This window comes from Malaclemys terrapin, chromosome 1, assembly GCF_027887155.1.
Source record: "Malaclemys terrapin pileata isolate rMalTer1 chromosome 1, rMalTer1.hap1, whole genome shotgun sequence".
Lineage (NCBI taxonomy): Eukaryota > Metazoa > Chordata > Testudines > Emydidae > Malaclemys > Malaclemys terrapin.
The window spans coordinates 103,424,105-103,441,996 of record NC_071505.1 but is presented as its reverse complement, the minus strand read 5'-3'; the positions used below and the strand labels follow the sequence as shown (position 1 = coordinate 103,441,996).

Below are 17,892 nucleotides of genomic sequence, written 5' to 3'. Positions count from 1 at the left end.
ACTTTTCACAGGCATTAAAGGGCAGGTAGGCACCTGATTGCCATTTGTGCCTTTGAAAAAATCGACCCCAAAGCCACTAAAAGGAGCTTCTGTTTAAAGCTGTATGGCTACTGTGCCATTACTAATTAGGGCTGGCTTCTAAACTGAGCTGCAAAAAGCCATTTAGTTCATTATTCAGTTTTATCCGTGTCAGTCAGTCAATCTCAGGGATTGCACTTCTCGTGTGCCATTGTCTCCAGCACTTGCAAATTGACAGCAATAGGACGTTTGGAAATTAGGTGAGCTCAGAAGATCCACTTTATCTCTCCCAGACAGCTGGAGGGATCTTTAATGAATCCAGGAGAAAATGAAGCCAAGTTGCAAAGCTGACTATGAAGTAATGTGATGAGCATTTGTTGCCTGTTCTGGGCTCCTCGCTTCATTTTTCTTAAATGGTCTGGATGTACAGTCTACATTAGCTAGACCTTGGCTCTATTTAGAGACAGAAAATAGTAGATTACAAGGATCTAGAAAGGTCCGGGGGCTTCAGTTCCATTTTTACAAACGTAACAAGCAAAACAAAACAAAAATTCTAAAAGCCATAAATCAACTGACTGAAGGAAGGACCATGGTACTAGATCTCTGCTCTCTCCAGGTGGCGTAGCTCTCTCCTCATCCATTTGAAATTTGCTGGAATGAACCTGCAGGAAGAAACCACCCATTTCTGTATAGAGTTGAGCACCAATGTAGAGAGCTAGGAGGAAGAAGTCTGAGTAGGCCTGGATGAACTGAAAATAGTACATGTGGACACTCAGTGCAAGGACATGGACAATGAGCTGGGTTTTATTAGATAAGAAACAGTCCCTTCCAGAAAGAAGGACATGCAATTGAGGGAGAAGTTGTTGATCAGCTCTCTCCTGGATACCTGCCATTGAACTGGGGAGGGCAAAGGGGGAAAAGCAAAGGGTGCAGACAGGGGACTCTGGCTTGTACAGCTACCTCTACCACCCTTTAGTTTTTGCAATTACGACCCATTGCAGCTGGGTTTGTGTAGTCATTACCTAGACAAAGTTCAAGGAGATATTTTTCTTTATCGTATTTCTTGGTTTATCCATTTCTTCATTCTCTTAAACAGTATCCTGTTTAAATAGAACTCTAATTTGACTTTGACTGTTAATACTGAGTAGGATAAGTTTGAGCTATTGACAGACAGCAGAGCCTATGTGTCACTGGCGCCTCCTCCTGGTCGTGCTGGGAATTAACTTGAGACCAATGTCCCCGTCTGTGGTGTGCACACTGGCACTCTGTCTCTGCTCCTGCCTATGGCTCCTCTCTCAGCTCCCAGAACCGCAGTGTCATCTTCTCAACTCAGCCCCCCGGTTAAGTTGCCATCCACTTTTCCCCCCTTCCAAGGTGGGGGGGGAGGATATTTCTGTCCAACAGTCCTGCCACTTCCCCTCTGGTGAGTGGGGGGGGACCCAGGCCCACCTACTACTCCAAGCCCCAACCCTGGGACCCTGTAAATAGCAGCCTCCTGTTGCTTCTCTGTAACCTTGGTCAATGCTGCTCTATTTCCCTGGGCCACTTCCCATGGCCCCAGCCCCTAATCTCAGAGCCTCAGCTATTCAGTCCCACGAACTAGTCACTGCTCTGTCCAAACTTGGTGCTTACAGTTCACTCAGCCCTCCAGGAACACAGTCCTTGCTCCCTGGGCTCCCAGCAGCAACTGCCCCTACCCTGCAACTCCCTTTTATATGGACCCTCTGGGCCCTGATTGGCTGTCCCTTCCAGTCCCTCTCCTACTGGCTGTTTCCCACGCAGCCTCCCCAGGGCTCTGTTAACCCTTTCTCTGCCAGTGTGGGGTAGTAGCCCCATCACACTATGTCATAGGCGCTAAGGAGGAGCTGTGTTCCCAGCCTTATGATGAGGTACTGATCGAGGTCCATGCTATAGATTGGTATCTGTTTTAATGTGAGTCATCAAACCTTGGCCAAAGTTTAAAGTGGCCTGGGTGGCAGATCTAAGACCACTGCAGTGAGAAGTAACACAAGTCAGGTATTCAGTGAGTCCATAGTAGCACCCCTTGATTGGAGGTGGAGCTCAGCCCCCATGGGCTACAGCCCCTATAAACTACCTGCTCTGTCAAGATGCTATTTTTAAACTTAGACACTTAAAGTTGATATTTAGTTGCCCAGCTCCAGACACCTGTGTTTTGAAAATATGTTGATGAATGGTACCAGCAATGGTGACATAATTAGTGTGAGATGAATTTTTTTCAACCAATAGTAAATTTGCCAAATAATATTCAGGGCCCCAAAACTGTTCATGAATTTGAGGTGAACTCAGCAAATAGTTTCAGCTGAAAAAAAATTCAAAAATGTTGAAAGTTTCCTTCTGACATTTTTCAAACTGGACTGTGTCAACATGTCATTTAGGAAATGTCGTTTTGAATCACCATTCAAAATGTTTCATTCGACCAGAAGAAAATTTGTGTTTTTTGTCTTGTTTTGGCAAGGGAACACTGGAGGAAAAAACCTCGTTTTGGTTTAAAACAAACCGAATATTTGGGGGTTTGGTTCAGCACCAAATTGAAAAATCAAATTATTCACTTTGTTTTAATCATAACGCTCTTGTTTAGAAGGGAACAAATGGCCTGGGAATGAGATTTCTGTACACTTCTTCTTGCATTTCCAGCTTAGAACTGGGCTCGTCTGTTTATGCTGAACTCTAAGAAGAGACAAGCTCTGCTGCGTCAGTGCTCTGCACCCGTCCCTGGCTAACCTACGAGCAGGGTGTCGAGGTTCCTGACTGGCAAAGACAGGCCATCTCACACTGCTATCTGAGCTATGGCTGCTGTTTAGTAAAGATAATCTCTCCAGAAATATTGAAAAAAAAGCTGTAATTTGATTATGAGCTAGTGAATGACAGACCCAGATCTTCGGTGATACCACTTTAAGCCTTGCAGACAGAGTAGCTATACTGGATCACAAAACTGTATGCGCACATACCACACAGACTAGGAGAACCCCTTGATGGCTTTAGCTGGTTGTTAGGCAGGCACAGAGACCCCCCAAGAACTCTTTCGCTCCGACTCTCCCATACAAACCCTCAGTATGCGGCTCCTTCAGGATGGGATGGCTGGGGGAAGAGGACATTCTCTGTTGTCTCCCCAGACCTTAATCATTGGTTTTTATTTCACCCTCTGATGAGATGAACTAGGGTCACTTCCCCACCACCCCAGAGGCAGCTGTTAGGCAGGGACAGAGTGTGAGGTGGAAGCAAGATAGAGGTGGAGGGCAGCGGTGTGGTGTTATACTCACAGTGTCAGTATTGAATTTCCCGTGGCCTTCCAAGTGGTTGCTGGATCCTGGGCTCTTTCTCTTGGGGGGCTGCAGCTGGGGGCTCTGCTGCTTGCTAGTGGCCTTCTGTTTACTGCTTTCTCGCTGTGGCTTGCTCAGCAGTTTGCTGTGGGACCTTGCTCCAACTCCAGCTTCTCCTGCTGCCTTCTGCACTCTGGCGGCAGGCTGACACCTCACTGAGCTGCCTTCTGGTGCTTTCTCTCCTCCATCTGATGGCTGAGGTGCTTTTCTAACTCTCTCAGCCCCCACTTGCTTTTCTGGAGCTACCAGCCCTTTCCCATCCCCAGCCTGAACCATGAAAGAGAACTGCACCGAGAGGACAGCAATGGTGGTCACTGCATAAACCTTCATCCTTGGGCTCTGGTTTCTTCTCAGCTACTGTGTGTTCCTGTGCCCAGCCCAGGTGCTTGTAGGGAGGACCAGAACTGCCTCTTGCTCAGTGTAGGCGGCTGAAACCCTTTTATAAAGCAGAGATTTTCCTCCACCCCACCCCTCTTTCTGGGTGTCAATGACACTGAAATTCTAGCTTTCCTCTTATACCTGCAAACCTGGCTGCTACTGCTGGGAAACTCCCCCTCCCCCAAACTCTCTCACAGCCTTCCCACTAGCAACACCGCCCCCCCCCCTCCTCTTTTCAAAGGTATCTGTGTGTGTCTAGTGTTCTCTTTCCCAGTTGTGATCATGGAATAGTTTGGCTAAACTATTTGCAGGCAGGATTGAGATAAATAAATGGATCTGCTGGCAAACAGTGCATATCAGGTGCAGGGAGGTGCATGAGAGGAAGGGGCTAATTTGGTCTCAAAGGCATCTTTTACAACCATACATCTTTAAATACCTTAGATGACTGATTATGCACTTTCACCACTGGGATGTTGGGGGTATGTGTTTCTTTCACTGCTTCCAATGGAAAGACCATTGGTACGCCCATTCTTTGGTTAGGCTGAGGTTGCCCCCTGAGTACACAAAGGTGGTGGGAAAAGGTGTTGGCTCGATGGGAGCTGGTGCGAGTATGTGTATACAAGTAGGGAATCACACCCCCAGATCATAGTGTAGACAAAGCCTTAGTGAAAAATGAATATCCCTGAGACTGTATAACAGGCAGAGAAGTTTCCTGCTTTGTTTCCTGTGGTGCAAAGCACAACTTCCAGTGCTCACAGGTGAGAGAAAAGCTAACCATCCACCTTAGCTGGCCTTGTTGCTGAATTTAGCCAATGAATTGCTAACACTACCTGCTGATTTTGAAGAGGAGGAAGGTTGGGCCACTGTAATACTGGAGGGCTAATGCTATACACCCACCCCCCAACTGCTCTCTATCAATAAGGGCACCAGTGAAGGAGGTTTAATTGCACAGACAACCACCAGTCCACTGAACTCTGAAGCTGAAAATTGAACAACCCCAAGGAGCAGTGCTTAAAGTTGCAAGATTGGGGGTTAGAGACCCAGTGAGGGAAAAATCAAGCTGAATCACTGAGGGGCGCGCACACACACACACACACTCTCTCTCTCTCTTTAAGCACTGTCTTACCTCTGCTGCTGCTCCCAGCTTACGTGAAACCTCCCACTTTTTGAAGACCACTTTAAGCACTGCCAGCAAGTTCAGGCTGAAACAATAACAGGATGTTTCGCTAACCGTATACTTCCATCTAACTTGTAAAACCCCATGGATGTCTTCTGAGCATTTGGAACTGCAAGCACATGGACTTGCATAGTGGCTCTTGTGAGGTGAGCTAGGAATTGGGTTAAAATCATCACCTTCATTGTCACTTGTGACCTGAAAATGGTTTGAGTGGTGGTACCTAGCCCCAGGTCCTCTGAGGTATTTAGGCTCCTGTGACACAGCGGCCCAGCGGTAGTTCACTACTCTGTCTCCGCGACTCTTGTCAGGCCTGACAACCTCATACACCTCTCACACCAATTATATTTATATAAAAGGTGACATGTAATATATTGTTGGAAATCTACTAACACACTGGTCATTAATGTCACTGTGAAATGTTTGTAACAGCACTGTAGGTGAGATTATAGATCCTCTCTGATATTATGTCTTGGAGACAGAACGGACAAAGGAGACAAAACACATCTTTTTTCCAAATGAAGGGAACAGAATATGGTGGCAGAAGTCCCATCCAGGAAAGGGAGTCTGACTTGCTGCCTCTGGGTCAGCCAGTGGCTAACCCTCCTGCAGCTTTATAAGTGGGGGAGATGTGACCCTTAGAGCATCCCAATGCCAGATGGAATAAACCTACTTCTCATAGGTTTGTTTGCTCAGTGGTCAGAGGATTAGCAACTTGCCAGCAGCCAAAGGACTATATCTAATTTGTATTAATGGTGCAAATTGTTACTGCCCTCAGTAATAAAAAGATGGATGCCAGAAAAGCCATAGGTAGAAGGATGGTCTTGTGGTTAAGCACTGGGCTGGGAGCGGGTAACTCTTGGTTCCATTCCCAGCTGTGCCACCGACTCACTGTGACCTTGGGAAAGTCACTTAATCTCTGTGCCTCCCAACCCCCATTTGTAATACAAGTACAGTGCTTCCCCACCTCAGTGAGGAGATGTGAGGTTACATTCATTTGTGTTTTGGAAGCAGCTGGACATTGCAGAGGGGCTATAGAAGTTTCTAGATATTTAAGTCCCAGCATACAATGCTCTACTTTGATCACTGGGCCATCTCCTAGAACTGTGTGCCAGTGGGCTGCTGTTCGGCCAGCCCATATATAATAAGCATATTGTCTGAGCTATCCATTGTTTTGCCGAAGTGGTGGCTGAGCAGGGCTGTTGAAAGGAGTTTGGTTCAACTCTCTGGGCTGTAGGAACAGCTGATTGGCATCTACGCTACAAAGATGGGAGGAAGAAATACAAGCTTTTTCAGGAAGGTGCAACCCAAGCTGTTTAGGCACCCTGATTTTTTTTTTTTTTTTTTTGCTTTCTGGGAGGTGCAGTACCAGATATTGGCTGTGTGGCATTGGGGGATTGACAGTGGGGGGTGGAAATCTGAAGTCATGTTGCACTTCAGGTGTGGTTGGAATGGGGAGGTAACATCTGCTAGAGCTCTAGAGCATAAGCTCTAATTCATCTTCCACATCTTCACCTCTGGCCAGCTCCTAGCCTTGACCTGCTCCAGGTTCACGCTGACAGTACTGATCTCCTGGGAGATGGGCTCGTATGAACGGAGGGAGAGGCAGGCAGCGAGCAGGCCCATCCGGACGCAGCTATCTGTGTCATGCCCAGCAAGTAGCCCAGCGATTATCCCTGCCATTAAACTGGAAAGAGAAAGAAAACGCAGCTTTGGAGACTGGGGAATGGTTTTGATTCTGCAGACCTTGCCTTCCCAAAGAGAGACTAAAGTGTCTCTACTCACCAAACAAAGCTAAGAGTCCCTACAGCAAATCAACCTACAAGCAACAGAAACTGGGATGGGGGAGATGAGGGTCTAACAAGAGGTTTGGGTATCCCTAAGGAAGACTGAAAGTCTCCTCTCTTGTCGTGTCCCAACCTCAGGACGCTGGGTCACAGACATTCACCTTTTAATGGTGATGGGTATCATGTCCTGGAGATGTTCCTTCCCGGGTTCGTGACAAGACTTTAAAACAGTGAGTGCCCCCTCATTTTATACTGTCCCGGCATGCCACTGGCTTTGGAAATAGAGTTGCCAACCCTCCAGGATTATCCTGGAGTCTCCAAAAATTAAAGATTAACCTTTAATTAAAGATTATGTCATGAGATGAAACCTCCAGGAATATGTCCAACCAAAATTAGCAGCCCTATTTGGGAGGTTAGTCAGTGCTGCATGGCTACTCAGTACAGACATGACCAGTAGAGTTCAGAATATGTAGCACAGGTGCTGGAACTGGGGGTGCTCCCACACCCCCTGGCTTGAAGTGGTTTCCATCATATACAAGGTTTACAGTTTGGTTTAGTGGCTCTCAGCACCCCCACTATACAAATTGTTCCAGCGCCCCTGATATGTAGCTCACTACTGAGCCTCAGTGCCTTAATTTAAGAAGCTCCCAGTACCATTGAGATGTGAAAAAGAGAGACAGAACTTCCTATAGAGACTCTGAGTGACGTTTTTTACCGTAACAGAGGAGTTAACAGGAGATTCCTTCCTTTGTCATGCGCACATCTGGCTACTCCCAGTCTCCTGGGGCAGAGTGCACTGCCCCTGAGATGTTTGTGAAATTGTTTTTAATTTTCTGAGACAAGGTGGGTGAGGTAATATCTTTTATTAGACCAACCTCGGTTTGTGAAGAAACAAGCTTTGGAGTTACACAGACCTCTTCTTCAGATCTGGGAAAGGTACTCCCAGCATCACAGCTAAGTACAAGGTGGAACAGACTGCTTAGTATAAGGAGTTACCACATGTTGCAAGAGACCATTCACGATCTCCCCCTCCCCCCTGTAGGCATTTAACAAGGGGGGTGGGGAATAGTTAGGATAAAGGTAGGGAATTGTTGGAGTTGGAAGATGCGGGATGGGAGTATGAGCTTCTAAGCTGCCTGACTTGCTGGTGGCTGGTTCTATTGACTTCTGCTGCTGCATGTGGGGCATTCCGTGTGATGTATTCAAGTTCTATCACGGGCATCTGGGTATATGGATAGAAGCCTCTTTCTAGCATTTGTACACATCTAAATAAATAAGTACCGAGAGAGAGGAAACAGCAGTGAAGACGAGGAAGAAGGGAAAAAGGAAAGATGAGGAAGAGAGAAGGTGATGGAGATCGTAAGAGGAAAAAAGGGGTGGTGACGTGAAGGAAATGGAGAGTGGGGAAGATGAATGGGAAGTCCTAGCAGAATGGAGGAGATATTTAAAAAAAGCAGAGAGAGAGCACTAATATCACGGGAAGGGCTTAGGGCTCTAAAACAGAGCTCCTATGTTTGCAGAGGGAGGAAGTCCTCTACAGATAAAGTAGTCCTGTCAACTTGCAGCCAGCGGTTCATCTAAGGTCTCTGCAGGCCTCATCTGCCTAGTAAAGGCAACAGCAGCTGCAGGTGGCATTTAGCGCTAGGGCCTCATCGGGTCTGGGGAGCTACACTTGGCTACCCTTGCCCTGTGCAGGCAAGCACTCGATCTGGTAGCTATGGGCCAGCAGAGATTTACACTCAGTACCAGCCTCTGGAGAGCGGCTACTGCTAAGAGCTTCCAGCTGCTTCTCTACATCCTAGGGGATGGGAAGGAAAAACTTCCATTTCTTACTTAGACGAATTACCTCAGTTTCTGCTTAACAAAAGGCACAGAACATTGTGGTTTGTGATGACCTTTCAATCTCTCAACAGCTCCTGAGACTTGGAATGAATATTTGGGGGGGGGGGGGGGGGGAGGGGATGATTCCTTAGCAGTGCTGTGTATGTGCACGCACTGTTATGTTGTCACAGTAACCAGGGTGCAGGGCACAAACAGCTTCCACAAACTGACAGCAGACCCAGCCATCTGGGCAGGGATTCCAAGAGAACCTTAAGATACAAATGAGCTGCACACTCCTCTTGAGCCAGTGCCCCTACCTACACCATGCCCTCCCATGCCTCCTGCTGGGAGAGACTGAGACTGGAGTAGCTCTGAGCACCTTCCCCAAGTCAGAGCTTTGGCACCATTAACTACAGCACAGTGAACCTTGCTGGATCCCAGCACAGAATTTGGAAGGTGAAACTAATCAAGACACGAATGTGTTGGCTACTTCTGGTTAGATTCCATTGTTCAATCCCTTGAAACTGTTCACCGCCACCCTGTACGCTTTGGTTTCTCAGCACATATAGCCTGTGTGAGCATTGGTCTTAAAGGCCTGGCAACAAGGAGTCTGTTCTTGCACCCAGCACTGTACGGAACAGAGGCTTTCTGCAGAGCGAAGAAACAGCCATTAGACAGCAGGAGAAGGAAATTACCATAGAAACTAGAAGATTATGAGAAATGCCAAATGGACTCAGAGAAACTGAGCTTCATGAGAGCAGATCAGTTTAACTTTAATAGGACTACAGTAATACAGATACTAATGGGCCTGAACTTTCAGGGTCCTCTAGGAAGAAAAAGCTAGGTGTCATCAGAAATATCATGGTCAATGTCTGGCAGGGGAGCAGCTTAAAACAAATAGGAAGTTTAGGTAAATTTTAAAAGAGAGCAAATGATAAGATATTAGGCCAATTATAACAATTATTCTGGAGGAGGTTAGGTCATTGTTCAACGTATCGTGCCCAGTTGTGGTCACCCCACCTTCAAGATGTGGCTGAGATTGAAAAAGTCTCGAAATGCAATGCTGAGGGATAAAGATATGGCAGGATTTACATACGAGGAGTGATCAGAAACATTGTGATTATTTAGTCTGGAAAGGATAAAGTAGAGGAGAGTTGACTAAAGTACTCAGAATTACTAAGGTTCCTATGAAACTAACCAGTCCCTTTTTATGCTGTCCGCCAGCATGAGAAAGTGAGAGGCTAATCACTCCTTTAAATTAGTGGCAAATAAATGTGGAAAAATCTGCCTCATACAGACTTCCCAGACAGTTCACTGCAGTAAAATATCAGTCATTGCAGTTTATGAAAAAAGGTCTGGATAATTATGACTGTATCACATGTAGTTATGCAAGACAAGGAGGATAATAAAGATGTAAGTTGATCACTATGGGGTCAGTAAGTAATGCCTGTCCCCTCTGACCCCAATGTACAGCATTGCATCAATGATTAGGTAAGGTATGGTGAGAACTCAAAGCATAAGGTACCAGCTACTCCCACAGGCAGAAAACTGGATTTGATGAACTGAACTTGTATGGTTTCAGAGTAGCAGCTGTGTTAGTCTGTATCCACAAAAAAAAAAAAAAAAGAACCAGGAGTACTTGTGCCACAAGTACTCCTGTTCTCTTTTTGACTTGTATGGCAACTCCTGCCTTTAAGGCACTTCCTGGCTCTGGTGGGTCCCACTTTTAGCAAACCTTACAATGAAGGTTAAGTCTCACTTCCACTGTAGAGAAACTGATTCAGCTTTGTCTTAAGGTAGTTTACTTTATTTTGACTACTGCCATGGTACTTCAGTAGCCAATAAACTTCAAGAAGTTTGGCAGCCCAGCCCAGAGTAATTCAGAACTTGTAGCTGTACTGCTGGGACCTAGAATGCTGTAGCATATGTTCACGCCAGTTCTGGGAAAAGGAGGATGAGTGGCCAGACTGGCTTCAATAGACATTAAGCTGTTATGGGCAAATTCTTAGTACACACTGTGGGGAATTATGTTCCTTACTCCTTATCGGGTGGATTTAGTGTCAGGGCCGGCTCCAGGTTTTCTGCCGCCCCAAGCGGCGGGGAAAAAAAAGCACCGATCGGCGGCACTTCAGCGGCAGCTCAATCGCGCCGCTCCATTCTTTGGCGGCAATTCGGTGGTGGGTCCTTCACTCCCTCTCTTCCTCTTCGGCGGCAGCTCAAAGAGGAAGAGAGGGACTGAGGGACTCGCCGCTGAATTGCTGCTGAAGACCTAGACGTGCCGCCCCAATAGCGGACAGAGTGCTGCCCCAAGCACCTGCTTCCTTAGCTAGTGCCTGGAGCCGGCCCTGTTTAGTGTTAATTCCCAAGAATCAGAGTGAAATCTGTCTTCATGGTAGTGTTAAAAATTCCAGATTGGAATTCAGCCGCAGAAAATAAAGGAATCCCATAACTGCATCTTTTCTCTGGGTAATTAGTAATATACCTGTCACCTGCTCCTGAGACATTCACTATCTCTTCCCTGGAGATGGGGATTGCTGGGTAGTGGGTGGCACACAGCTCGCCTGCAGCATTCTGTAGAGAGGGAGAGGAGGAGTGGCATTACTGGGAACTCACCGAAGTCTAGAAGCAATATTTGGACCTGGCTGATCTTGCCCACAGCTGCCTCAATACTTAGAATCCAAATACTATTTCTTTACATTTTGAATCACATTCACTTTGCCTATGTTTGCACCCTTTTGGGGTTCGCTTTCCACCAAGATTTGTGCAATTAAGTTTTACTAGCATGTAGGTCCATGGAGAGTGTGTTTCAGACTTGCATTCTTAATTACTGAGGGGAAAGCACATTTTAAATGATCACTTTCTGTGATCACTCCACAGATATGAATCACTGTATGGCAGGATGGCCCTTCCTGGAGCGCCCTCCTATGGCAAGCTACAGCATAACTGAGGCACTTGCCTCAGTTTCCCTTTCAGAATCCCCAGTAACTCCTTGCAAGCTTATCCTCCAGTCCTTTGATGTGGTTTATTACCAAAAACATATTTCAAATAATCCAAAACAAAAAGTACCAAACATAGTCCATTTCTCACATCCCAGTACATAGAGTCTTTAAAAATCCAACAACATGCCACCCCAAATACTACACTCCAGAATTTTCCACCACACCTAGACTTCTTGTCAGTCCTCCTCTGTCCTTCTGCCAAGACAGCCAACCCAGCCCTTCCAGCAAGAGTAAGCCCTACTCTCCCCAGCAGGAACCCCCAGAGCCTTACCAGGGGAGCATCCCTCACTCCCCCTGGCCCTCTCACTGCTTCCTTGGGGCCAGCTCTCCAGTGTGAAGTGGGGTAAGCCCTGATGCCATTACCATCTTCAGCCCTCTCTAATGCCCTGGGCTGCAGCTTAGACATCAGCAGGCAACTCCCACTGCTGCTTTCTGGCCTTCAGCCTTGGTCCTCTGGCTTAGGGACACATGCCAGCCACCAAACCCCTCTTGCTGCTCTCCTGTCTTTAGCCTTTTCCCAGGAACCAACTACAGCTTCCTTGCAGGACCTTCCACCATTCCCCTGGTGTGTGGAAGCTCTCACCTGCCCTTTTCCTGACTGACTCAGTCTGTGCTCTAAGACCGCTTTCACTCACCGAGTCTCCTTCCTCTTTCAGGTTCTCCTGGATCCTTTATAGTTAGGGCCCTATCAAGTTCATGGTCCATTTTGGTCAATTTCACGGTCATAGGATTTAAAAAATCGTAAGTTTCATGATTTCAGCTACTTAAATCTGAAATTTCATAATGTTGTAATTGTAGGGGTCAAGTAGCTGTGGGAGAGGGGGGTCACAACATTATTGTAGGGTGGGTTGCGGTATTGCTACCCTTACTTCTGCGCTGATGGTGGCAAGGCACTGCCTTCAGAGCTGGGCGCTTGGCCAACAGCCGCTACTCTCCAGCCACCCACCTCTGAAGGCAGTGCAGAAGTAAGGGTGGCAATGCTATGAGCCCCCTAAAATAACCTTGCGACCCCCTGCAGCTCTCTTTTGGGAAAGACCCCCAGTTTGAGAATGCTGGTCTCCCCTGTGAAATCTGCATAGTATAGGGTAAAAGAACACAAAAGACCAGATTTCACAGTGGGAGAGCAGATTTCCCGGTCCGTGATGCATTTTTCATGGCCGTGAATTTGATAGGGCACTATTTATAGTCCCAAGTGCTGCCTCGGCCTCTCAACTGGCCAAACTGAGAGCACCTGCTCTGGCACAGTGGACCTGGACCTGTCTCCTTTGCCACCCTGTGATACACAGTGGCATAGGAAAGGAAGGCTCAATTTCCATTATTAATCTTCAGAGCCGTCCAGTCCTCCAGGGACAGGTAAATGTATAGCAGCATCAACCTTGGTGAGAGAGGCTTGAAGAGTCACTACTATGCCAGTGCTCCCAGGCACAAGGGAATGAGAACTCCTTGCCACTCAGTTGGTCTTCCTGAGCTGCCTACCTGTTTGCGAGTTCCAGGGCACAGCGAGACACTCCCTTCCACTCTCCTGCCACACAAGAGGACTCCATGCATGCCGAGTGTCACCACCACACAATGCAGTTGTGTCAGCAAGGGGTGGGTTAGGGTCATCGCAGTCCTGACAACATCCTCCAGCCTGGATGGCAGATCTTTAGACAGCAATGAAAGAAAAGCTGCAACATCACTTCAGATCACAAAACTGCTGACTTGAGCTTTCCATGTCATGGGATGTTGGCCTATTTGTGAGTGGTTTTCAAAGTCTAGCCGGGAGTTTACAATGCTCATGGAAAACGCTGACAGCATAGGCCAGAGGCAGCCGCAGAGCTGACATACTATGCAAACTTCCCACTCACAGCTCCACTGTGTGCTTCTCACTCCTGACCTGCAACCCTCCCCATACCTGCTATTCCAATCCTGGGCTTCCACACAGCCCCTCCAGTGCACCTCCATTCTGAAACGAGGGTACTACCTCTCATGAGTTTACACCTGTGTATGCGCACAGGGGCACAAAATAACTGTGTCATGTTGTCAGTATCTTAATGCCATTGTGTTGGTGTCAGCATAGGGCGATGTTTCATCTCCTATAGAGACAGCGTCACAGTCTGAAGACAAATACCGTCATACTGTGATGCTTCACTGGGGCATCTGAAATAAACTAGTGATCATATTTCCTTGGGCTTGTAGCGTGCATGACAAAAACAGTGACTCAAACTCTAGGCTACGTAGCAACCCCAAACCTAGAGCACTCTCTGCTAGACTAGTTTTTTGCCTTATCTGAATCAAGTTTTAGAACTTGTGGAGATTTTGTGAGGTGGTCCAGGTGCCTCATTAGTTAACCAGGGTCTTTAGGTTCAGTGCATTTGTTTTAACACACACACACACACAAAACCAAAAAGGGACTGAAATAGAAATTAATTCAAATACAAGTCTGTATACTAACCCTAGAAAATCCATGTTCTTTCAGAACACAACCAGTGGTCACCAGCTCCTCTGCTTCAGTGAACTGCAGCTTCTAAGCTAGTTCATCACTCCCCTGCCCAAAGCTGGCCTTCCCTGATTCTTGGGATTTGTAAAATCTCCAGCTGCCGTAGCTGTTTTGGTAACCAAAGTTAACTCTTCTGGAGGCAGCACTATGACAAACAGCTCTGCTGCTTCTAGAAGTGCTGGTTCAGCACAGCGAGGGACTTGCGGTCAGTGGGAGCAGTCAGTCTGAAATGGCGGCAGGAGTGGGGAAAACGCAGCTCCCTATGCAGTGTCTAGGTTAATCTGAAAGTATTTCTCTCTTGTTACCACTTCAATGTACTATACCTGCCAGCACAGGGTGCCCGAGGGTCCGATTTATTGCCCTTAGTTCTCGCAGATTGGGGGAGATGTAGGTCAGCGCTTTCCAGCTGTCTGAAAGGAATGGCTTAGAAGCCTTGTTCTCATCTGTTGGCTCATAGCACACTTCAAAAAAACATTGTAGTTGGTTAGCTGGTGTAACAATCTCTCGGCTTCAGGACAGACAACTATTTGGAATGCTCATTGTGATTTTTTACAGTGTTTGGTATCTACACTTTATTATAGCCAGGAAAGGATACGCTATCTTCAACCTCCCTTTCTACTGCAACAGTAATGATTAAACTGCTTCTGGCTCTGTGCTGATGCGATGAGAGGCACAGTCAGGAATGGGCATTTAGTTCGATAGACAGGCCAGTGAGCCAGCCAGCCAGCAGGAACTACCTTTGTAGTCTCTGCTCTCTGGCTGAGTCTAGAGAACTGTCTCCCCCTGCAGAGCTTACTTCTGAAGAAGGCGGGGGAACAATTCTGAAGTCTTAAGATGGGTTGTGAAGAGTCTTCAGCAAACCAAGATTTTCACAGGGAGCAGGGGCGGCAAATGGTTTTTAAAAATAGGTAAGTTAAAATGTATTGCTTTGCTGAATGCCACAAGCCATGGGAGGCATACAGCATACAAGTCTGTGCCTGCCTCAGCTTTCAGCTTAGCTTTTCAGTTCCCCTTTAATATTTGCAGGGCTGTAGATGTTGCCCTGATAGAAATCTGATGTAGCTGCAGAATAAGAAAAACTAAGAATATATGAAAACATATTTCATATATTTAAAAAAAACATGGGGAAAGAGGGGAATAACTTGATGCAAGATAGTGTTGGTGCCTTCAACTCCCAGTCTCTCACTGAAGTTAGCAGGAGCAGACGGCGCTCAGCACCTTGCGGGCCATGTTTTCAGAACACGCAGGATTATGCCCCAAAGGGTCCACTCAGTGAGTTCTCCTTACCTGCTATCTGGTGCTCTCTAGCAATTTCACAGACGTACTGAATGGTGGCAACTGGCACGTTCCCATCAATACATACCAGTGGGGCCAAGCACAGACTCTCCTTGAACTTGGACACCTAGTGAAAATACAGAACATAGAACAGGGGCAACTTGATCCAGCTTGACTCAACTGGACAAGAATGAGATATGCGAACCTAGCACATCTTACTGATAGACTCAGGTGACTAGGATGTATTTGCAATATCAATTTTTGTGGAAACTCTTAGACGCAGGCTTGACATGAATCCAGAAGAGCATTTTCCAAGAGAAAGCAGGTTTTACAGGTTCTCAATTTTTTTCCTTCTCTTTCCCATCCTCCACTATCAAGCCTTGTACCAGACTAGCCTGTCCTCCTCACAGAGGAAGGTTGCTGGTGGCTCCCCCTCAAGATCTTTACTGCTGCTCCTATAGCAACTGAAGGTCTCTAGTGAGCAAAATGAGATGCTTCCTCCCCTTTGAGTTCCAGTGGGGTGCCTCTACAGAGCTCCTAATCTCAGCTAGACCAGGGAGCAAGGGACCAAATCTCATTCTCAGATCCCCATGTGTCAGTCCATTGCAGTACCAACACTAAATTGCAGGACTATCTTGGAGAGGAGCCATTAAAACTTACAACATGTCTCATGGTCAAGCTAGAATGATTAGAGAGGGCAGTTTACTCAGACCCTTGAAAATATTTTATTTCAATGGCAGCTAGACACCTAAATACCTTTTGAGATCTGGCCCTTTTTCAATAACTGTTCTAAACCAAAACAATAGAAATAACAGGCCACATTCAGACCTGATATAAACAAATGCGCCAGGTCTGAATTCAGCCCAACATGTTTTCCTCATCTCTCTGAAACCTTGTGACGGTATAAATAGAAGATATGAGTACAAAGGTGACAAAGACTGATTTGAGTTAGAAGAGGACATCCCAACATATAATGGTGACACAGCCATCAGTCTAGCCCCAAATTCCTTTATCATAATGAGTACCTGCCACCCAGGAAATCCTACCAAATGCACTACCTGCATATGAAGCCTGTGCTGAAAGTCAGAAGGAAAAGAGGTTCGCATTCAACCCATTTGGGGAGAGGAGCTAGCTAGAAATTGCCTGCACACTATGAAGGCCAAGGAGAAACCACCAAAACCAGACGAACTTTCTAGCCAATCAGAAGTGGGGTGCCTAAAGTTAGGCTCCAAATGCCATATTTAGCCAATGGGAGCCTCTGGGTGCTCACTACCTTGGAAAGTCAGACCACTTTTTAGGGGCCTAAATATGGACACAGGAGCCTAACTTTAAGCACTGTCTTAAGCCTTTGAGCTCCTGTGTGTTACACTGAACATATCCCACTCACAGGCCTTCAAACTCCCGTATTCATACTTAACCTTCTATATTCCTGGGTCTTCAAATCATTCCCCTTCTCTCTGTGTTTGTGTCTACTCTATTACTCCATTTGCAGGCCTTCAAATGCCCCCAATTTTTTATGCATAACCTGTTAACTGGCCTTTAAACATCCGTTCAGGGAATCTTATTTCCCCTCTGCCTTTATCTCTTAGGTCTGAGGCCTCACCTCAGTGCAATCTTTCCCTCCAGTGAGAACTGAATTGAGATTCTCTTCAGCATGCATCATCTCTGCTGCTCCCTAATTACCCAAAGGGGTCACAGGTGTGAGATCAAGCTTTCCCTGTCCCAGAGGCTGAAGATATTGTCTCTACAGTACTTCCAGATCTTGACCACCTGGGGGTGAATGGCAGCAGAGAGCAGAGGGACTGATCACTTAAGTAAGCAGCCCAGCATTTCTTGTTACTTAGCTTGAAATATTAAGGTACAACATTTTAGCAAACGCTTCCTATCACAGTAGCCATCTCCCACAACCCTGGCATCCCTGAGGCAAACGTACAGAATTCAGAGACACTGTGGTAATGTGTCCCCCAGCCCTGCTGTGGCTCTTGGTGGCTGGCGTGACAACACGTTGCACAAATGGCTGCCACCCACGTGCCATAGACTTCCATCCCTACTCCAGCAGTCTCTCTCTCTCTCACGTCTCTGCTAAATTTCCTTGAAGTAAACATCACCACAATGCAGCTTTCATCAGTAGCTAGGCTCAGAGTTTCCACTGGTTATTTTGCAAAGCTCATGAGGATTAACCCATCATGTAAAGGTTTTGTTTTCCTGTCTGATGGCAAGGGGTAGGGAGGGGAAGGGTGGAGATGGAAGTGGGAGCAGTGACCACTTTTTTCCCCTATGAATTCTGAACCTCCTGGGGGCCCTGCTGCTAAGTAAATTACACTTGCCTTCCAAATCTCCATCAGTTGTTAAGTACAGGCTCTTGTTTTGTCAACAGTGGAATTAGTGGGGGAAGCGGGTAGGGCTGTGGGGGTTTGTTTGAATCAACATCACTTCCATTAATGTCCTGAAACCTTCCCTAACCACCAGGCTGAGAAGCAGGATCTGTTTAGCTGTGTTTAAATAGCTCAGCATGTAGAAACAGAGAGGATGGGGGAGTAGAGAGAAGGTGATGGGACAGGAAAATGGGCTTTCGGGGCTCTATCCATGCTACCTATTTTGGTTTCCAAAGGAGAAATAC

At 46.7% G+C, this 17,892-nt stretch overlaps 1 protein-coding gene across 7 annotated transcripts in view; it reads right to left on the bottom strand.

Moving 5' to 3' along the window:
• LOC128840168 (uncharacterized) overlaps nucleotides 1-17,892 on the bottom strand; it is a 52,352-nt gene that overhangs the window by 4,213 nt on the left and 30,247 nt on the right. For 2 of the 7 annotated variants that reach the window (XM_054033818.1, XM_054033834.1), the window contains 6 exons: nucleotides 15,285-15,399; nucleotides 14,321-14,458; nucleotides 12,995-13,161; nucleotides 11,002-11,090; nucleotides 6,427-6,598; nucleotides 595-680 (listed from right to left, as the gene is read on the bottom strand). In XM_054033818.1, the coding sequence (XP_053889793.1) occupies nucleotides 595-680; nucleotides 6,427-6,598; nucleotides 11,002-11,090; nucleotides 12,995-13,161; nucleotides 14,321-14,458; nucleotides 15,285-15,399 (767 nt within the window). Of the gene's footprint in view, nucleotides 1-594; nucleotides 681-4,863; nucleotides 4,940-6,426; nucleotides 6,599-7,573; nucleotides 7,653-8,671; nucleotides 9,583-11,001; nucleotides 11,091-12,994; nucleotides 13,162-14,320; nucleotides 14,459-15,284; nucleotides 15,400-17,892 lie in introns of those variants that run through there. The other 5 variants (XR_008445610.1, XM_054033848.1, XM_054033826.1 and 2 more) reach the window with 5 other exon arrangements.